We start from the raw sequence: 22,238 nt of genomic DNA, 5'->3' as shown, positions 1-22,238 counted from the left end.
CATTTCTCAACATATTTGAGAAGTGTGTGCTTCAAATGTGCCAACTTGTGTGTTTTCCCTTCATCATCAACCCGGCCAAACTTAATGAGTGAAAACTTTGCCTCAAGAGTCACTGGTTGGATGCTGAATCTGGCAGAAGTCCAAACAACGGATGCACTTTACACCAATGAGAGCATCCATTTCAACAATCGGTCCCCCATATGGCACTAAGGCCCCTCCTCCAGCTCTATCCCGGCAGAGGGTCTCATTCATGCTTCAAGACAGCGGTTCACTGCAAGCTTCCTGGCCCTCGGATCAACTGTTTTGATCCGATCTGGCCCTCTGACAAAGGAAGACTTTCTACACACACGTATTGACTGAATTCTGAGTCGCTCTGCAGTGTGTGAGGAGCCACCGAGAAGGTGACCATTTGCGCTCGAAGTGACGCTGGAGACTTTCGCTTGGACAATGCTTTCAATTAGAGGTGGAATATATCTATTATCTTCGTTTCAGCCTTAAAAGAAAGTTAGCGTGGATCATTATCTGAGGCGTTTCTGAAAGAACATCACACAGCATCGGTCATTTGTTTTTTTAAAACCTCTGGAGGAGCGCTGCGCCTTGGGGTGGACCTTCTGTTGTTTGCCGAAGTGCTTTAGCTCTCCAACTCTTGGCGTTTTGTTTAAGTTGAAAGAAGTGCACCGAAACGCGCAGGCAAGGGCTTAAATGTTTGGCATCCAGGAGCATCTGATACGAGAAGTGAGCGGATTAAAAGAGAGAAGTCTTGAAGAGATGGATCCAATCCGGTCGTGGGTGCGTAATGTCGGCGTGGTGGATGCTAATTTAGCGGCGCAAAGGTACAGTACAGCTGATCTATTGACATTACCTTCTCACCAGATCTTTACATCAGTTACATGAGCACATTTATTTTCGTAATCAGCAGGAACCCAGTGTAGTTACAGTGTGTAAACATTTAACTCATTAAGAGGAAAGACCTGCAAACTACTTGTTGCCAAATATGACAGGAGTCTTCTTTAAACTATTTGCCCCGAACTCATAAAACGTCTTTAAATATGTCTAAATAATCTACTATGATTATTATTATTATTATTTTAGAGTTAATAAATGTTATGTAGCCTACACAACAGGGCAACTATATTACCAACACGTAAAACTAAGAGGGTCTAATCAACACTACTTCAATATAAAGTCACACAAAGGTCAACATATTTAATTGAAAAACAATTTACCACAATTTATGAAAACCTGACTTATGCTAAATGTATTTCCCCAGACCAGCTAAGTAATTCATAAACTGAAAGAACACTTCATCGGCCACACAGATGAACTTCATGATTTGTCCTTTGCAGAAGTTACAGTATTTCTATTGTTAAAAAAACATTTATTTTCAACATCCACCAGATGTTTAATTAAAATCGTTAGTTTTTCCATTTCTTTACCAACACACACATCAGTGCACTCATTCCCGATTGTGTGCAAAGTTTAGAAAACAGGATAAAATGTAGGGTCCGAAAAGTAAATGACCATAATACATAATTCCTGATAGAATATAGATAATAATTACTGATAAAACAACGGCGCTATTAAAACGATACGTTGTATTGTATTGAACCTGAAGATTTGGGCTTGTTTGAAATATCACGGTTGTAATGATTTATCAAAAGAAAAAGAAAACTCGCTATGGGGCAAAGTGTATTATTTCTAATAAGAAACAATTCAGGTTGCCAGGAAAAAATCCATACACTAATGAAGTTTTGATTTATTTTGATTCATTTTGAATAAGACCGAAGTCGAATGTACAGAATCGACTGTGTGCAGACTTCCACGCTATGCACACATATTAAAGTTATTTAACTTTAATAGTTTGTAGCCTATTTATACTAAAAAAACTATACATTTCAACCATGATGCTGCTCCATTAATGTTGAAGTCAGAAGTGTCGATTTTATTGTCTATATTTTATTTCTCAGTTTAAGTTTAGATGTTCTTGTTTTTCCTCTTGCCTTGTTTTGTGTATATATTTCCATGCCCCACCAGTTTCTTCTGAACAAGTAAAGTAGACTTTAAGTTATGGGGAACATGTAAGCACATTTCAGGTTATTGTTAGATTATTTTTCTTTTGCAATTTATTGACATGCCTGATTATTGTATGATAAAATCAAGGCCTTATCCATTGGAGAATTAAAAATGTTATAATCAATGAAAAATGTAATTATTAAAATTCATGTTCATTATAATCATTATTAATAACTGCCTTGAAAGTGCAAATTAATCTAAATGTTTTGTTGTGCATATTAACTGAGTTATCATGATTTACTGCAAGCAGAGAAAAGTCTCAACTGTTGTTTCATTTTTAATTATTAAAAAGCCAGTTTTCAATTATTTTTATTTACTTTGTTAAATGGTCCTTTTAAATATATAAAAAACCCTTGTATTTATCAGTACAATCAGTGTATTACATTTGAACACAATGTGGATGTCTTTGTAACTGACTGTCTCTCCCTGTTTTGTCCTCAGTGGAGTAGCTTTGTCAAGAGCTCACTTTGAGAAGCAGCCGCCCTCAAATCTCCGCAAGTCCAACTTCTTCCACTTTGTCCTGGCGCTCTATGACAGACACGGCCAACCTGTGGAGGTGGAGAGGACTTCGTTTGTGGACTTTGTTGAGCATGACAAGGTGTGTTAAGGTTTCTGGATTCCTGTCTGTCTTAATGACTATTATTTTGGGATGTAATCCATTCATTTCATCATCTACACAGTTATTTTCAACCCCAAACCATAAATCCGAAGCAGCATCGTCTAAAAAACAGCCACAGATTGTATTAGTTAAATTATTTCAGCTGTAACCAGGTGCTCAACTTGATCTTCCCCATCCCCAGTATAGCCAAGCACATCGAACAGCTGACGGCTACGTGTTTACATAAGCTCTTCCCTCAATGAGCTGATGATGTGGGATTGAAAAGGAATATCTAATGACTAATTAGCAGCTTGCCTCATTAGGAGGACATCACTACTTTTTAAAATGCAAATTATGCTTGCTCTTGTTAAGTTATACAGTGAACTAATCATCAAAGTCTCCCCCCCCCCACCCTGCCATACTCTAAATACTGCTGTGGGGGTGAGCTGGATTCCTCAGGTTGGACAGGACCAAAATAAGGAAGAGTGCAGTGTGGAGACAGAGTCAGAAAGAGCCTGCAGTGAGAGCCTTATGCCTGGTGTTGATGGATGTTTCTGCCTTGTGGTACATCTCCCCCGTGAGAAAGACAAGAGGACACCGTCCTGTCGGCTGAAGTTCAAACACAGTTTTACTATGAATTTCATGGGCAGGCAGGGAGGGAGAGGGCGGCAGTGCTAACACCAGGGCTTAAAGCTGTCAGCGTGCTCCCTTTGTGCCACCCAGGCCAGCGTATAGTAATATGACGGCAGTGGAGGAGTTCATTTTCTGCATGGTTACCCTGGCATCTGTTTTTGCTTTGTAATTATGCAAAGGTAAATGATGGCAGGGCGAAATAAATGTTCCTCTGTGTATATTCACAAAACCTATGAAGCTAGGCATCCCCCAGCCTCAATCTCACTTTATTAACTTTGATATTAAGTTTGGAGCTCGGTTACTTCCCAACTCATCTTCATGCATCTTAATTCCCCCTACTTCTTCTTCCACCTTGCAACTGTCTCCCAGTTTCTCCACTTCCCCAACCTTCTCGGTCTCTCTCCTCCACCCTCGCACTCGTCTTCGTGATGCCAGCCTCCTGGGTTATTGGACCAGAGAGCATTCCTTTGAGACCACTTAGAAAGACCAGTAGAGGTAGAAGAAGAGAAAGAAAGAGGGGGAACAAGAGACAGAGAGGGGGAGAGAAGGAAGATGCGAGAGGCTAGTGGAGAGCCTGGGGGAGGGAGGGATAGCGGAAAGGAAGTTTTTCTGTCAAGGTCGACTGCTGCTCAGTCTCACATACAGTACTTTCCACACTTTGCACACACACATATAACCATGGCGGGTCCACCTCGTTGCGAAGAGGACCTCTCCATTTGATCTTAGGGTTTTAGGAGTTTGCATCAGACATGATAGTTCAACCTCTACAAAGCTCATCCGGCTCAAGGTGAAGCGCTCAGCTCTCGAACACAACGAAAGGTCCCACATGGGCTCTGAGCCCACAACCCTCTGATCTCAGTGCTGCTGTCAGGGAAGGGCGAGCTAGGCTTAGGAGAGACTCGCTGTGCTTAACGCTGTGTGGGGATGCTCAGCTGTACTTATCTGTGCCTCACATGTGCTAAATGGCATGTCTGTGTGTCTGTCCCTTTCTAAGGAGCAGACGGGGGAGAAAACCAACAACGGCACGCACTACAAGCTGCAGCTCCTCTACAGCAACGGTGAGTCAAACCAGAGATCTCTGTAGGGTATATGTAGGATCTTCACCGTCTAATTGATCTCTACAGGAGTTGACACACACCTTTCCACTTAAGTAATCTTCCTCCACATCCTCTCCTCTCCTCTCTGAGCTCATCAATTACCTTCCCCTCATCCTCTAATCACTGGGTTTGTACAATTCACCGTTCAGCTCTGCGAGGAGCCACGTCTGGGTGCATGTGTGGGGAGATGAGGTACATGTTTCCCCCCCGCTCCAACACCCCCCATATTCCCTCCTCCAACCCCCCGTGGTGCATTCGCATCAGATCGGGGGATACGCAGAGAAACTCGGTTCCCATGAGCCACTGCTGCCCCTACTCTGCCATCGCAGGAGCACCCATGGGAGAGAAGATAAAAGACGTGTTCCAGAGCAACCCCCTTATACACCCAACACACACACACGCACACACACACATGTACACGCAAGCACACCAAAAGCATTTCCTCTGCATCCCCTCCTCTCATCCCCAAGCGATATCAAAGGCATCTCAATCGAGACTTTGATGAGAGGAACACATTTTGAAAGCAATACTCTCCAAAGTCACAGAAAATAACGTGGGTAATGCGTTCATGTCTTAAGAAGCAGTTCATTCCATGTCGTTTCTTCTGAGCAGCAGAGGTTTGGAATCATCCGGAGGGTTCCGGGGTATCTCACTCAGAGACACACCCGATTTACAAAGAGCGAGAAAAAAAGTCATACAGTCAACTATAAAATCCCTTCAGTGACTGATCAGGTGCTTTTTGACTTGTTGGTGTATGACAGGTAACATCCCAGCTCGTATCCGCTCGTGTTAACTTGGGAATAAGTCAGAAGTTATCTGAGAAATACAAAAATAAAAATCCGTTTGACAAACCGTGAGAATGTGCTCGTAAATCCTGGCCTCAAAGCCGAACATGACTGATAATCATCATACATCAAATAACTCTCAATCCCCTCAGAAACCATCAGAGAAAATATGAACAGCAAGCCAATCGTATTCCTCCATGTTTAGCTGGACCGAGTTCAACGCTTCTCCTGAGCGCGAGTCCAGAGGTTGAGATAAAAAAAGATTGATGCCATAAATCTTTCCATTTTATTTTGAGAAGCTTCAGTATTATGTACTTTTTTATTTAAAGCTCAGAGCAGGTTTAGGATTGTGAGGGCATTTTTGGTTGCTTCGTGAATTGTAATGTAGTATTTTGCAATTAGAGGCGAGCTTCTCAATCTTTCATTGACTCCCAGTTTCCATTTTCACTAAGAGATTATAATACCAGTAGCATCTCTGCCACATCTAAAAGGACTTGTGAAAGCCGTTGATAACAACCCATTTTCTTTTTGCAGGGGTCCGCACAGAGCAGGATCTGTATGCACGACTTATTGACTCTGTCACGAAACAGGTTTGTAAACTTTATTTGAATCCATCAATTTAAATAAGAGTCTAACTTGGCCTACTTGAAACTTAATGTGTCCTATTACTTCTTTCCTTCTCTCAGCCAATAGCGTATGAGGGACAAAACAAGAATCCAGAAATGTGTAGAGTTCTGCTCACACATGAGGTTATGTGCAGGTGAGTCTTAGACGCACACACACACACACACACACACACACACACACACACACACACACACACACACACACACACACACACACACACACACACACACACACACACACACACACACACACACACACACACACACACACACACACACACACACACACACACACACACACACACACACTTTTTTAACCGTCATCCACAGGGACGAAATCCAAATATCCATTCCTCTCCTTCACTCTATTTTGTTTCAGCCAGCTTGAAAAGTAGTTCTGGGACGACGCTTGGGGCTCTAAATGTTTGGAAAACTAGAATGTGGTTGTAAGTCGAGCCTGTCTGTCATCATCCTTGTTACAGTGGTAACCCCCCACAGATTTCTGCTGTCACGCAGCATGTCCTCGGCCAGCTCCTGCTTCTTCCTGGATCTCCTCACTCTGTAGCCTCGAGTGTTGCAGACACCCCACGGTGGACAGCAGCACACACTCTTTTGGGGAATATTCTGCCGTTCCCTCATCAAAATGTAACCCTGCTGTTCAGCCTATACACCATGTCTGACCTTTGTCAACATGTGATGGCAAGTGCAGTGCTATAGTCCCAGTGTCACAGCCAGTGTTACACAGAGTCGTTATAACGCGAGTTTAAAGAGTCCCAGCCCTTTAAGGAGCTCCAGGGACCAGAAGGTTTTGGTTAGTGTTTGGTGGAGAAGAAAATAGGTGATCACGGGGTTATGGATGGAGAAAAAGCTGGAGAGAGCGGTGTGGAAGTGGGGCAGTGACCCAGGATTGGAGGGCAGCAGGGGGAAGGATAGGGGGCTGGGACACGGGGGAGAGGGGCTAAGACAGAGTGGGCTTTGCCATTGTGTAGCCAGCAGATGCCCGAATGTGACTCACAGCTGGCTAATAACAGAGCCGAAGAGGCAGAGGGCAAGCGTCACAGCTGGGGAGTGAGGCCGTCTGACAGGGGGGCGCGGGGGGGGGGGGGGGGCAGGGCAGGGCAGGGCCAAGCTGGGACACGAGAGGGGTGAGGCGAGGTGTAGGGGTGGCAGATGGTTAGGGGTGGGGGCACTTTTGTTATGCAGTGAAGGGGACTTTGGGGAGGGGGGACTGGGTGGCCAGCAGGCTCCTCGGACAGGACTGCTGACGAATGGTAGGATGTTGTGGGACGGTGTGTGTGTGTGTGTGTGTGTGGGACGGTGTGTATGTGTGTGTGTGTGTGCGAGGCTGCGTGGGGGTTGAGTTTGATTTCGAAATCAATGTGACAGATTGCCTGGCTGGCTTTTCACTTTTGAATGGTCTCTCACTGTTTGTAGGGTGTGTTGTTGTACCTTTTCTTCCTCTTTTATTCTTTTGTCTATTCTCCCCCTCCCCTCTCATGCCTCTTTTGTTTGCTCCTGGATCTTGGCCGACTGCGGGGCAAAGTAGTCTGGGCCTGTGGATGTGGAAGGGCCAGACAAATGATGGCTCCTTCTGTTTAATTTGTTTTTTTTTTTTCCTCAACTGACTTTCTCCTCCTTTCTGTCTCCCTACTCAGCCGCTGTTGTGAGAAGAAAAGTTGTGGCAACCGAAACGAGACGCCCTCTGACCCAGTCATCATTGACAGGTAATGAGATCGAACCACGTCCCATAACAAGCACCTCTTCATACTAAATGCTCAGGTCACCCTTCTTTGTATACATGCACCTACACCATTACATTGAAGCAGGATGAAGGAGACTAAGAGAGATCACAGCTTGATGTGAAGGCTGCTGAAATGAGACTCCACCAATCAGCTGTTGCATTTACACAAACCAGTGAGAGGAGTGGCTATAAAGCACATGCATGTACAGATGTGTGGGCTGGATATATGTATGTAGTGGTGTTAATGTTTGTGTGTATTTCACATATTAATATATGCATGCATGCATCACCTTGAAAGTGTTTCTGCCATGTCAGTTTACACTGCATGAATGCAAGGAAAGTGTAAAGTATCTGCGTCCATGTCTGCCTGCCACGTGTTTCCCTCTCTTCAGCTTTGTGTATCTGTTGATCTATCTTCACCTGCTGTTTCAGTTTGATCATGCATTACCTTTAACTGCTGACATTGCACCTGAAAGCGCAGATTTCTTTTCATCAGAAGCATGTGGATCGTGTGGACCACCAGACAGGCGCACATGTGTAGTCAATGTTCACCATGACAGCCAGTTATCAGGCTTAAAGGCAGATGACCCCCGCAGTAATCGGCGTGTGTGAGGGCCTTCACGTCCGACGGATTTCAGAGGTCCCGTGTCGGCCCACCCTTAACCAGTGTGATGAATGCTCATAAGCACACCTCATGTGAAATACTTTCTATGTGATGTCATAAACGCAACCTTCATCTCTTTTCCTTCGTCTTCTATCGCGTCTTCCCTAGAATCGTCTGTCTAGAAAACACTCACTTCATATACGTCAAGGACCCTTTTCTTCCCCCTCCTCAGTTCAAGCTGGCTGGCTGTTGACAGTGTGTCTCAAAGGATCTCTGCCGAAGATAGTTTTCATATAACGGAAAAAATCGAGCTGTTGTCTTTTGCATTTTCCCAGAATATCTTGGAGCAGCTGCTTTTCTCATTTACTGTAGCACACTACACTCCCAATAACCCCCTCTGCAAGGCTTCTGTACTTCCTCCTTACATGGCTACATTTTAAAATTAGTTTCTAAGTTGTTTGACGGTGGGGTGTTGAAGAAAGCGCTATCTATAACTCGTTGACTCTGAGTGTGTGTGTGTGTGTGTGTGTGCGTGTGTGTGTGTGTGTGTGTGTGTGTGTGTGTGTGTGTGTGTGTGTGTGTGTGTGTGTGTGTGTGTGTGTGTGTGTGTGTGTGTGTGTGTGTGTGTGTGTGTGTGTGTGTGTGTGTGTGTGTGTGTGTGTGTGTGTGTGTGTGCAGGCTGGTGTGAGGATTGATTTAAATGGAATCATTGACCTACTGTACTCTCTAATCACACTGGGCATATCCCGTCCTGATGGGGGCTCTCTCTCTTGACTGGCCTGTGAAATCCTCTCCTCAGGGAGCAGCCTATAAGCAGCCAGTTAATTTCTGATAAGCCAATGGAACGCTTACGTGGCTTTTGTGCCCTTTTATCCCAACTTATGGGCACCCTCTCTTTTAACTGTATGCATGTACTCCACACACTGAAAAAGTAAAACAAATCGACAGATGTGTGTGTGTGTGTGTGTGTGTGTGTGTGTGTGTGTGTGTGTGTGTGTGTGTGTGTGTGTGTGTGTGTGTGTGTGTGTGTGTGTGTGTGTGTGTGTGTGTGTGTGTGTGTGTGTGTGTGTGTGTTCAGAGCATGTATATGCTGTTTGAGTGCACACAAACGGATGTATAATTTCATGTGTGTGTGTGAGACGACCACTGCATGTTTATTTATGGATGTATAGTCCGATTGTCTGTGTGTCTTTGTGACCCCTGCTTTGACCTTTTTTCCCTAGTCACTGCATGGGTTTTAAATTATTCATGTGTGTGTGTGTGTGTGTGTGTGTGTGTGTGTGTGTGTGTGTGTGTGTGTGTGTGTGTGTGTGTGTGTGTGTGTGTGTGTGTGTGTGTGTGTGTGTGTGTGTGTGTGTGTGTGTGTGTGTGTGTGTGTGTGTGTAGGTCTGTTTCTGTGGCTCCAGTAATCAGCCTCCTGCTCCCAGCCCCAACACCTGTTCTCCAATTAACATGCAGCGTGCTGGGGCCCACTCGCTGCTATCGCCCAGCCACTGCTTCCTACCCCTTTTCTCTTCTTTCTTTTCACTCAACCCCGCTCCCTTCCTCCTTGCCTTACCTCTATATCTGTTCCTCTGCACACCCCTCTTGTTCTCTCTATTCGCTCTCACATGCACCTTGTGAGCTTACTCCTTCACTCCCCATTGCTTAATTCCCCCGCTCCTCTTCTTTTCCCCTCATGTTACGTTCTCCTCCACCACGGCACCCCCCTCCCTTTAGCCTGTCTAATTTTGCCATAATTAGGCGGTGTCATTAGGACACCTACCCAAGCACAAGGGAGTTTGCAATTCCCCAAACGGCCCGAACCCCCTCTTTTCTAATCTCCTTTCCATATTGTTTCAGTTTTCTCCCCCCCCCCCCTTCTCCTGCTGCTGCTGCACCCCTCCACCTCCTCTTCTCCCTAATCCTGATTTGAGTGAAAGGAGAGAGAGAGGAGATCACAGCTGATCCATAGGGAGGGGTGAAGGGATTGAGGGTGGAGGGACCGAGGGATGAAGAGGGCAAGGGCAGTCGTTGACAAAGAGATGACTCTTAAGTTGCCAATAGGGAAGGATGATCTAATGCCCCGCTGCCTGCTGTGTCTAATAGTTTTACAATCATCCAATCTTAACATTGTTGAACTGCTCCGCTCACAGGCCTGATGCGACTCCTCTGTTCGCAGAGTGTCTTATCTTCGGCTGATGGACTGGCATGTTCACTGATTGGTTTGATGATCGATCAATAGACAGATAGATAGATTGATTCCTCTGGGGTCATCACCATCAATCTTCACTAACTCCTCAGACTCATGCAGTCAAAGCTTTTATTAATGTTATAGTTTGGAGTAACATATTTATATTTAGCCGTGATATTTTTGTTTTATATGGCAGCTCTGAGATATTTATTTTATTGCAGAACCAATTAGGGGATACATTTTTTTGATTAGTGGATGATTGAATGACTATTTTGATTGATTGTGTATTTTATTTTTATTAAGCCAAAAAAGCTGGTTTTGCCTCCCCAAATGAAATGTTTCAGTTTACACTAAGTTTGATGACTAAATCAGACTTTTTAATCTACTGAAGAATAGTGGAAAGCCAGTCAGAGAGCGCAGACCTCCAGCAGGGCCCGTTTCATAGATGAAAAATAACGTGTCCCTGGTGTGCATCTCCTCTAAAATGGATAGGGTTCTTACTTGGCCCATGCTAAAACCATGCACCAACTTAAATGAAAAATAGGTCCTATGTATAAAACCAATATTTCCCACCAATCTTTGTTGCATTCACACCGTAAAGCTTGTCTCCTCTGAGAAGTTTTAACCCAGGCGGATCTGTTAATGGCGGCATTATTGCCATGCTGACCCCTGACCTCTGAGAAACTATATTGGTTCTGGGCCAAAGCTGGCCTCTGTATTTATGAGAGAACCATGGGTTTACAATGGAGACAAGCAGATGTCAGTATTAGTATTAGACTGTGTGGTTTGTGTGTAAGGGGTCGGTGCTCAGTGTGAGTGTGCGTGCTTTTATATGTGGCTAAGAAGCTGGGATCAATAGTTGGTCATAAGGAGTGTGTGGAGGGCTCCATGGCCTTGTGAGGTGGGGGGTGGATAGGGGGTGATCAATGGCAAGCACTATCTCACTAATTGATCGTGTTTCCAAGAGGGTTTTTTTTTTAACAAGCCGGTGCTCAGAGAAAAGAAGAATAATCAATAAGAATTTTCCAATGTTGTCAATATGGCTCTCCCCTCCCCTCGACTCAAGATGAGCTCACAAAGACTCGTGCATATCAGCCTGTGATTTTTTGAATACTGCACTAAAAACAAAACCTCCATCTGGAGTGCAATTACCATAGTTTTTCACAGTTATGTTTGTTCTCTGAGTTGATCATTTGACTATTTGAACAATGATGAGTGGACCTGGGCTTGACTTCAGATGCTCAGCTCCAAGAGGAATCCATTACTCTTAATCTTAGGTTGCGGGTTGTATTGATCTGCTTGTAGTCTTGGTTCTAGTTATGTGCATGTACCACAGCTTTGTTTTCTAGTCAGTGCAGGATTTGGTTTTGTTCTTCAGTCCTAATCGATGTGTGGATCACTTTAGTTGCAGCTCAATTACAGAATTCCCCAGCTCAATGTTTATTTTGCCGTTATTAAGTTAATTTCTTATGCTGACGTTAACTCTTAAACCTATTCTCCTGAAAAGAGACATCTCCCAGTATGGTAACATGCAGAGACACAGGCGCACACGGAGACTCAGTCCTGCAGTGCAGTAAAACTCGGTCTTTTTTTATAGTTCTTTACGGATTAACACTGTCTCGACAGTTTGACAATAAACTATTCAGATATAATTTGTTGGTGTATGTAAATGTCTGACCATCTGTTGTCCGTCCGTCCACCTGCTTGTGTCGGCCAGTCTTACACTACTCGATGCAGGGAACTTCCCTCTGTGCCCCTAAATGGCCTTTTTTCACAGGACAGATAGTTTATCCTTGCACTGCTAATCGAGGGGAACACCGGCCTACTTATTCTTCAGCTTTAACCCTCCCAAAAAATAGAAGTCTTTGGGAAAAGAACATTAAACTATCAGCCAAAAAATAAATGCAGTAACATTTGTTGGACTGTGTCAGGGGTCGAATTCCTCCCCTTTCCCAGATGCATACTCACGCACTGCCGCCAAGTCGCCCTGTTAGGTCATCATATATGCACTTGAGAGTTTTATGTTTGAGAGAAATTGTTTCTCATACTCCCAGTACAAGATTCTACTTTAGCTGTGAAGAGGAACTCATACTGTAGCGATCTCCGCTGACACTGGCATCTTGTACCTGTTCTCACATTATCTTTTTTTATCACATTTCAACAAAAAACGTGTAAAGTATTTTAGCCACATTGTAGCCAAGATATAGGGAAAATCCAGTGGAATTAATTTGAGTTTTATATCCATTCATCCATCCATCTTCTCCCGCTTATCCGTGGTCGGGTCGCGGGGGTAGCAGTTCCAGCAGAGAGCCCCAAACGTTCCTCTCCCTGGCGACATCAACCAGCTCTGACTGGGGGGTCCCAAGGCGCTCCCAGGCCAGCGAAGAGATATAATCCCTCCACCTGGTCCTAGGTCTACCCCTTGGTCTCTTCCCAGCTGGATGTGCCTGGAACACCTCCCTAGGGAGGCGCCCAGGTGGCATCCTAACTAGGTGCCCGAACCACCTCAACTGGCTCCTTTCGACGCAACGTTTTATATATTGACTTTTTATATATTTAGACTGAAACTGGATGTGGGGACTAGAGAAATCATCAGTGAGGAGGCCTTTGTGTGAGAAGTCACTGAAAAAAGGATAATCAGTCTGTGATAATAACTGTTGAGAATCGCTCTCGTCCTCTGTGATCCATCTAACAGCGGATTTGGAGGAGGTGCTTTTTCTTCTTCTTCTTGCCAGTCTGCAAAGAGCTGCAGATGATGTTGGCAAAGTTGTTGCAAACTGACACTTTCTGACATTTTCATTGAACTGGATAAATAAGCATGACGGAGAAACCACTGTATTCTCAATAATGCAGTCTCAAAAGAATCTGGCAACGTATCCTGACTCGTATTGGAGGATACTTCATGAAGTGTCGTCATGTAATCTGGGCAATCATGAGTTTTTACGTGTAATTATAATTCATATCTTCCAGATTATCGGACGCCATACATTTTTCTGTCTTCAAATCAAATCAAATCAAATTTTATTTGTAGAGCACATTTAAAAACGATTTTGGTCGAGCCAAAGTGCTGTACATGTAATTTAAACACATAAAAACACATTACATCACAATAAATCACATAAGTGATAAGTCTTATACTGCATACTATTGACTGATGGACTGATAGATAGATAGATATATAGATATATATAGATATATATATAGAGAGATAGATAGATTGGTAGATAGACAGATAGTTATATAGATAGATAGATAGATAGATAGATAGATAGATAGATAGATAGATAGATAGATAGATAGATAGATAGATAGATAGATAGATAGATAGATAGATAGATAGATAGATAGATAGATAGATAGATAGTTAGATACTATATTTATCCCAACTTGGGAAATAGTTTGAAGATTCAAGTTTCTTTATAAGCAGACTGAGTAGTTGGAGAACACTCTGCAGACTGCGATCAGGTGGTTGTGTTTCTGAATTGCACTCACTATCTGCCACATCACACTGATGCACATATTACTTGCATACGTGCGGAGAAAGAGAGTCAGACAGACTGGTCCCATCAGTCCGCTGTCACAGGTCTCTCCTGTTGGGGTAGCACTGTCCAGTCCCCCCAGACCCCCTGTCAGCGAGCCCTTCAGGCGGGGGGCCAGGCAGCGTGGCGACAGGGGCCTGAGGCTCCAGTGCACAGCGCCTCACACAGCGGAGCGGCACACAGGCCGGACCACTGAGCAGCTGGCACCGGACCGCAGGGATGCCTCCCCCCTGGGGGCAATGCTGGGAAGAGAATGACACAAAGACAGACAGGGAGGGAAAACGCAATGTCTAGAATATCAAATTCAATGACAGGTACTGCTCCAAACCCACTCAGTTAGACTGGTGAGTTCAGGGACCTTTTTGTTGGGTGGTTGGGATGCTCCGATGCGGTCTCAACTGAAATGTGAAGATCCTGCACAGGAAGTGTATAATGGGTAGTAGGTTATGAGCCGAGTTTATGTTTGGTCACCTTTGCTCCGCTTCGGCCAGTGTTAGCTGTTGTGGCTTGAACCTTGACACGAGGAATAGGCCTGGTTTGTTTTCTTTGAGGGAGCCTACAGAGGGGGCAGTCGGAAGCAGAGGCCGGTGGAGAAATGTTTTGACAGGAAATGGGAATGGACTACCAATGGGCTAATGTGGAGGAACACCAGGGGGGCTCTTAGAGTGGGTGGGATGGGGGGGAAATGAGAAGTTTTGGGTTGCAGCTCAATGGCACTCTGAAAGGCCCTGCACTCTCAGAGAGGCTGGGGGAACCCTCTCATTTGTCTGGGCCACTAATAGGGTTCACCTTTGGTTGAGCGGTGTAGAGATTAAGTAGGGCCACTCAGAGGATCAGAAGGGGGCAGATTAGTGTGATTTAGAGGTACTTCAGATCGCAGGCAAGTGAGCGCTGTGTGGTTGTGTGTTTGTACATTTATTTTTCATGTGAAATTCCTGCCTTTGCCATTTATTTGTAAGAGGATCTTGTATCAGTATCAGGATCTCATGTGTGTGTGGGTGTGGAGTCAGAGGCCAGTTAGCAGTGGTATTTAGGAACAAGGGCTGTTTTCTTTGGCTGGATGCTGCCGCTGTGGGTGGAGCTGTTAGGGTGTGTGCATGTGTGTGTGCGTGTGTGTGTGTGTGCGTGTGTGTGTGTGTGTGTGTGTGTGTGTGTGTGTGTGTGTGTGTGTGTGTGTGTGTGTGTGTGTGTGTGTGTGTGTGTGTGTGTGTGTGTGTGTGTGTGTGTGTGTGTGTGTGTGTGTGTGTGTGTGTGTGTGTGTGTGTGTGTGTGTGTGTGTGTGTGTGTGTGTGTGTGTGTGTGTGTGTGTGTGTGTGTGTGTGTGTGTGTGTGTGTGTGTGAGTGATGGGGATCAGTCTTAAATTTCACTAATGACTTAACAATGCCCCCTGGTGCTGGGCCGGCCCCGCCAGCCACCTTGTTTGTTTGTCTCTTTATCTAGAATCTGGACGGACTATATTTCTCCCAGGAGTAACATTTCTCCTACCCTTCCCCTTGGAAAACATTTCCCAACACTAATATTTACACATCTGCAGAATTTCTTAAATAAAATGTGATTAAGTATCCTTATTGGCTAAGGCTTGAGGCAATGGTTATCCCTCCTGTGAGACATGGAAAAAGGCAATGATATTGTGCAGAAACCGTTTTCATACAATGGATCCTTAAGTTAACTCCTTATTTGCTCGTTGAAAGCACTATTCTAGCAGAAGAATGTGGCACTGAGTGCAGGATAGGAAGTATATCAAGTCAAAGCAAAGCAGTAGAGTATCATTTGGTGTTTTGTAGTTGAATTTTTAATGCAACAGATGTTGTGTTTTCCCCATCATGGAGGAAAAGTTGAAGGAAAACAGGAAAAAGCCTATAATATTTTTGAAATGTTATTCTACAATTATTTAGTTTGACAAACTTCTCAATTTCTCACATGTTAAAATGTGTCTACACACAAAAAACCTTTCCCACAAACAATATTCTGAATACCAAGCCAGTATTTCCATGTATCTCTACTGTACACATCTGCTATATTTCAGGGTTGAATATTGCACATTTGACCTCAGAGCATTTTCCGATAGTTTGAAGATTAAGATCTAATTAAGATTAAGATCTAAATTAAGATTAAGATCTAAATCTGACTTTTAGCTGCATAGTGCATATTTTCATTTAAGATATTTTCAGCAGATTTTTTTGCCCACTAAATGGAGTGTTGTTTCTGTATCGTATTGGTAATTTTCTCTCAAGTACAATATCAGAATGCTTTCTCCACCACTGTTGTACGTGGCTGGATTGAGGTCCATGACAGTATGTGGGTGCGGATGGTTTTAAGGTTATACACACAACTTACGATAGCTTACAATACCTTACTATATCATATTGGTACTTTCACTCAAGTAAAGTATCTGAGCAAAACAGGAAAATGCCTATAATAGTTTGGATACGTGTGTGTGTGTGTGTGTGTGTGTGTGTGTGTGTGTGTGTGTGTGTGTGTGTGTGTGTGTGTGTGTGTGTGTGTGTGTGCGCGCGTGCGTGTGTGTGTGTGTGTGATGGTCCTGATGAATCTGTCAGGTCTGAGGGCAGGGGGCGATGTGCCTGCTGACAGGCTCCCAGCAGGCATGCTGAGAGCCCCAACACTCAGCCTCCCTCCAGCCTCCCGCCGCCCGGCTCCCCTTCTCCTCTCCCAATCCTCGGCTCCACACATTTGCTGTGTATTAGCCACGGACAGTAAATTACAGCACCCTGGACTTCTGAGTGATTCCATTCCCATCTCTTCACACGTTCTTCCTCTCCTCCTGCAGCACCATTATCCAGCTCACCTTCTCTCACGTCTGTCTATCTCCCTCTCTCATTTTGATCTGCTTTCCTCCCCCTGTCTATCATATTCGTCCTGGCTCTTCGACTTCCTCAACCCTGTCAGATTTCTCTCCCCTTTCTGTCTATCCCTCACTTCTGCTATACTTCCCATCCTCTGTACTTCTATTGTGTCACGCTACACAGCGTTCCCTCCCTTACACATCCCCTCCGCTCCCCCTTTACTTTCTTACAAGCAGGTCCCTGTTGTCTAGGCTTCACAGGTTTCTCAGCTGCTTCTCTCTCTCTTTCGTCCTCCTTCCTATCCCTCTCTCCCTCCCTCTCCTTCGCCCCCCCCATCTCTCTCCTTCTGGAAACAGATGTTGTTTGTCAGATCTTATCATTACTGGCTAATTAAGAAGACATCTCTTCTCCTTCTGTTGTTGCTTCTCTTTCCTCTCCTCTCCCTCTCGGTGGCATCCATCCCAGATTCATTGTTCTTCTCTGGGAGAGGTTCGGGTCGAGCTTTGATACACACATGTTATTGGTAAATCTGATTAGTGGCTGATTGATTGAAAGGCTATTGAAAAAGCAAGATTAGTGTTGCTGTATTGCAGATGACCTCTGGTATGTTTGGAATCTATTCAGCTGTACAGGGTGCTCCGTGTCTCCATTCGACAGTCGAGAGTATATTTTTGAATCTGCGTCCCTCAGGACACGCCGAGCATGCTGGGAGAGGTGAAGCCACTGATGGGACTTCTATTCCCCGTCCTGGTTGTGAATTCATGTTCTCCAGACTTTGAATATCTCTCCATATCCATCTATTTGGCAGGCTGACCGTTGTCCCATGTGGCCAAGCTTTGTATGCAATCTTTGTTTTGGTCGAGCCTGGGAGACGGAAACATTAATTCATTTTAAATTGTCGCGATGCACATTTAGCAGCTTGCGAGATGTTATGCAGTGAAACACTTTAGCACCCAGGAGAAACCTCGTTGAAACACTTGAGTGCCTCTTGTATACTCTTCCCATCATTCCACTTTCCTCGCCTCAGCCATCTCTTTCTCTCAGCTCTGCTGTGCCTCACTCACTTTTGCGGTGGCAAGCCTGAAGGTTTTACAGCGCTACCAAGCTCTATAAATCAGCACTAGTGGTTTAAATGTTTGGCTTTGTCACAGTTCTCAAGTTTAGAGGCGGGGTGGGCTTGGGTTGAGGTTGCAGGGGTGAAGCCAGCCTGGGAGGCAACGGAGAGAAGAGGCCAGGAGGGGCAAAGCCAATCCAACAGGCAAATGCATAACGAGCCCAGTTCAGCCCATGTGCTCGCTGTCCGCCTAAACTACTTAGAGTCCATTTAACCACTCGTTCTCTTAGCGCTGATCAACAAGACAGGGATATAAACGCCTTTTATATGGTGCGGCGCAACAGAAGAAACTGAAACGTTGACTTTTATTCAATGTATTATGTCAACAGATTTCACTTAACTGCATTTAGTTAGTTGAAAGCAATAATATCAAGTTTAAATAAGAAAATATCAGATTTAACTTAATATTATTGCTTTCAACTTACCTAATACAGTTATGTGAAATTTGCATTTGCATTATAGCTGAATGATTAATACTTATTCCGATTATGTATTTAATAAATGTTATGATATTCTACAATAATTTGATTTGGCAAAGTTCTGAATTGCTCACACACAAAAAACTGTGCCCACATATTATCTAACATTGGAAAACTGATCATCTAAATCAGTAATTATCAGATTAAGAAAACAATTCTCTGAATACTAAGCCAATATTACCATTTATCTCTACATCTACTTTATTTTCCAATATTGCACATTTTACTTCAGATAATGTATTTGATATTTGCTGGAAACTCTGATTCAGATTTTTAAACCAAAACGGACTCATTCTAACTTTTAGCTGTATTTTAAGATATACATATTTTCAGTACTTTTCTCCCTCACATAGTGGAGTGATAATAATATATATTGTATTTGTACTTTCACTCAAGTAAAATATCTGAATACTTTCTCTGCCACTGATTTGTACTTAGCTGGTTTGAGGTCCATGTCAGTATGTGGGTGCGGATGGTTGGTTATACAGGATAAGTAAGGATGTCCCTAACATACGATCAGACATTATGGTAATGTGGTGACCAGTCATTTGTGGAAAGAGGTCTCAACTGTCACAATCTTGTAAAAATGTAGGAAAAGCTGCAGCTGTTGACTGACGACTGGATGAGCATTATACAAGCCGTTATAAAAAAAGTGAGCAAAGACTACCATGGAGTCGGTTTGGCTATGAGACGTTTCCTGGTGAAAGGCGAGGAAGCTGATGCCACAGATATCCCTGTATGTTTTAGGAGAGGAGGAGGAGGAGGGTGGGTCGGACAGGGAGCTGGTGTGAAAGGTCCTGTGGTGGTATGCGACAGAGGGGGTATCAGTTCGTGGAGGGTTTTCTGTGCCCCATTAGCAGTGTCAAAGGTCATGTGCCCCGGGTGTTAACCCTGGTGACCAGTCTAGCTTCCAGTCTGCCAGGGGACCCAGGTCCAGGGGTATTTATTACTACTCCCCCCCAACTCACCACTCAATCCCCCAAACATAGCTCTCCCCATGGAGGAAAACAAAACACCTCCATGCCTCCCCCCAGCCGTTCCTTGGCCTGCGTACATGTACTAATTGGATGCATATCCATACACTGATGCGTGATGACCCATCTGTAGATTTGTGCCTTGCCGTGAAATATTCTTAGGTCAACACTGGTTTATCCATTCCTAGCACATAGCCATGAGCATTATGTTTTCACCCCGTTACGTACATGTTTTTATAAATAATTAAGCTTGCGATGTAAGCTACGTACGAGCTAATGACTGTTAGACATTTGCTTTTGAGGAATCTTTTTTGCCAATGTGTATAATTTGGCTTGATTGATTATGCACACATGGTGGCTTGCTAGTCGGTATTTGTCTTTGTGTATTTTCCTGTGAAATCACGCATCGAATGTGTGTGTGGTTTGTACCCCCAGCGTGTGACATATTAATACGTGCACGTATCGGGGCCTGCTGTATGAGTTAGTGCGCTCAGTGTGTGAGTGTGGCAGAGGAAGGCCCTCAGCATGTCAGTATGTTTTAATGCTTCACATCTGGTTTCCTAATTTTCCTCCCACCCTCCCTGCCCTCCCCTCAGCTCCCCTCCACCGCGATGTCAGGACACTGTTTTGTTTTTTCAGTGTGGAAGGCAGGGAGTGATGGAGGGGATGTGTGATGAGTGATGGCCCTGAATACAGGACAACAACATTCTCCCTCTCTTTCCCCTCTGTTTTTCGTCTTATTTCTCACAATCAAAAGCCAACGAGAGCTTAACGGTTACATAAAAGAAGAGAATGAGGCTCTTTTTCTGTGTTCACCTCTCTTCTTTACTTAAGTCAGCAGCAGGGCATCCACACGTCTGCTGAACAAAAGTTAGGACAACCTCTTTCTCCTCAATTTGTTCCCGTAAAATGTCCCCAACCTTATTTTTCTATTAAAGCATGAATGTGTCATCTTTTGGTGCAGTAACCTAAAAGAAGGCAACATATGAGTGGAGAAAGTTTCATAGCTAACTAACTTGAACTCTGCGTTAAAGACTCATGCGTCCCATTCTTCAAGAGCCGCTGCTACCAGTAAACCTTCATTTACAATCAGCACAGAGGGCGATGTGTTTTATGTCTATGTGAAAAGGCAGTTTGTGTCAACAGTGATTAGTGCTGATGAATGCCTATGAACATTTTTGTTAGGGGTCCTGTGCTGCTTAGGTGCTCATTGCATGATTAAGGCCATATGTATAGCCCAATGTGTAACACTTATGTGTAACAGATGTCCCAACGGACTGAGAAACGTGAAACCGAGGGTCCACACTGAGGGGTGAAATATTTACAAAAACTGCATTGCTGTTTTTGTCTTTAGTGACGTGCTGATTGGAAGTTTAAATAGTTTAAGTTAAGCATTTTGTCACCTTTGGGATGTCTGCCATTCACTGAGAGGCCTGTGTTTAGTCTTGGGAACAGTAACAGATGCAGACAAAAGGCATTGGAGGCCTTGACAGAGATGCAGAAGTGAAGACAGAGAATAAAAAAACATACTCCCCATGGAACCACAATGGAAATGGATCCCGAGGTTTAAGACGTGGGTTTATGTTTTGTTTGTGTTTCCTGTCTTAAGTGTGTCTTTGGAGGTAGATGTTGCGGCTGAGAAAACGTTGTCTCCATTCCTGGCCACACTGTCAAATTCATTTAATTCCTAAATATGTCAACAACCAAATCATGAGGAGTTAAAGTGTCACATTTGTTAGTTATTTAATGCTCTTTTCAGTTATTGGAGAATGAGTTTCATGATCATAGTTTTGCTTTGCTAAATTGACAAAATGCATTTTCATTACAGACTTATAACAGTTTATTAGTTTAAACATGTTTCCCATTGGCTGTATTTGCCACTTGTTACTTATTACTCACTTTACAGTGTTTTAATCAAACAGAATCACACAGTATAAGTATGTAAAGAAAAAGGCACACATTAAATATGAAACGCTTAAGCTAATGGAGTTCTTGGGAAATTCTCTGCAATTTTCCTGTGACATGAAAATCACCTCCAATTCTTTGCATGTTCTCCTCATATCTTCCCTCTGGATGGGGAGGTGTGTGGGTGTATTACATTACCAAAACAAAAACAAACAACAGCAATATTAAACTTTTGCAACCACAATAGAGGGGGGGATAAAAAAAACAGAGGGTCCTCGACTTCTTATTAATTATGCAAGATTAGTCTAATTATAATTCAGCAAATGAATGTGTGGCAGAAGGTGCGAGGCGACGGTGCTGGGAGATTTGCATGTTAAGTGGGCAGGGGGAAGCGGCTAATGCATGCTAATATATGCGTCAATGTCTCGCTTTAATTTCAGCATTTGCAGCTGTGTGCGTCCGAACTGAGGGGGGTGAAAAGTTGACTCAATGGGTTTTTGGGAGGGGGGCAAAGGTGGGGGTGTCTGTGTATTAGAGTGTGCATGCATGCATGTGAATGTGTGTTTCTGTGTGTGTGAGGCATCTGGTGTCATCTCAACAAGGAATGATGAGAAGAAGTCAAGAAACAAGGTCAAGAACCCTCAAAAAGTGCACAAAGCCTCAGATGGATGTAGACAACCCCTCAATTAGGGTTGTGATATTAGCTCTCCGAGGCATCTCTGCAAGTTTGATCATGTCCGTCAGTCAAATGAATGATGACTGCTGGTTGGATTAAAATGTAGTGGCCGACAAGCAAGTGGCGAGGAAACGCTTGTGGCTAAACAACTGCCAGACCATGGACGAAGGTATTAAACCAAAAATGTGAAACCCTGTGCTGACTAACCTCAACTTGTAAATGAAGGCGATAGCCTCTAAAAAGGAGCCATAATGTATGAACCACTGCCCAGGATAAAACATACAAGCAACGGAGGCAGTAAAATGAAACAGAACACTTCTGACTGTGGTCCCTTTTCCGAGGAAGGAAACAAACTGTACGTTTCCTGCAGTGTATATATTCTGATTTAAAATCGAAGTAAACTAATACTGACAGGG

At 43.9% G+C, this 22,238-nt stretch overlaps 1 protein-coding gene across 2 annotated transcripts in view; it reads left to right on the top strand.

Annotated features, from left to right (window-relative positions):
• Positions 1-289: 289 nt before the first annotated feature.
• Positions 290-22,238, top strand: part of ebf2 (EBF transcription factor 2) — a 31,493-nt gene continuing 9,544 nt past the window's right edge. For both annotated transcript variants that reach the window (XM_034091179.2, XM_034091178.2), the window contains exons 1-6: positions 290-833; positions 2,515-2,671; positions 4,299-4,362; positions 5,721-5,776; positions 5,873-5,946; positions 7,468-7,536. In XM_034091179.2, coding sequence (XP_033947070.1) covers positions 703-833; positions 2,515-2,671; positions 4,299-4,362; positions 5,721-5,776; positions 5,873-5,946; positions 7,468-7,536 — 551 coding nt within the window. In that variant the 5' untranslated portion in view covers positions 290-702. The remainder of the gene's footprint in view (positions 834-2,514; positions 2,672-4,298; positions 4,363-5,720; positions 5,777-5,872; positions 5,947-7,467; positions 7,537-22,238) is intronic.

Source organism: Pseudochaenichthys georgianus, chromosome 9 (assembly GCF_902827115.2).
Source record: "Pseudochaenichthys georgianus chromosome 9, fPseGeo1.2, whole genome shotgun sequence".
Lineage (NCBI taxonomy): Eukaryota > Metazoa > Chordata > Actinopteri > Perciformes > Channichthyidae > Pseudochaenichthys > Pseudochaenichthys georgianus.
This window is presented reverse-complemented; position numbering and strand designations above follow the sequence as displayed.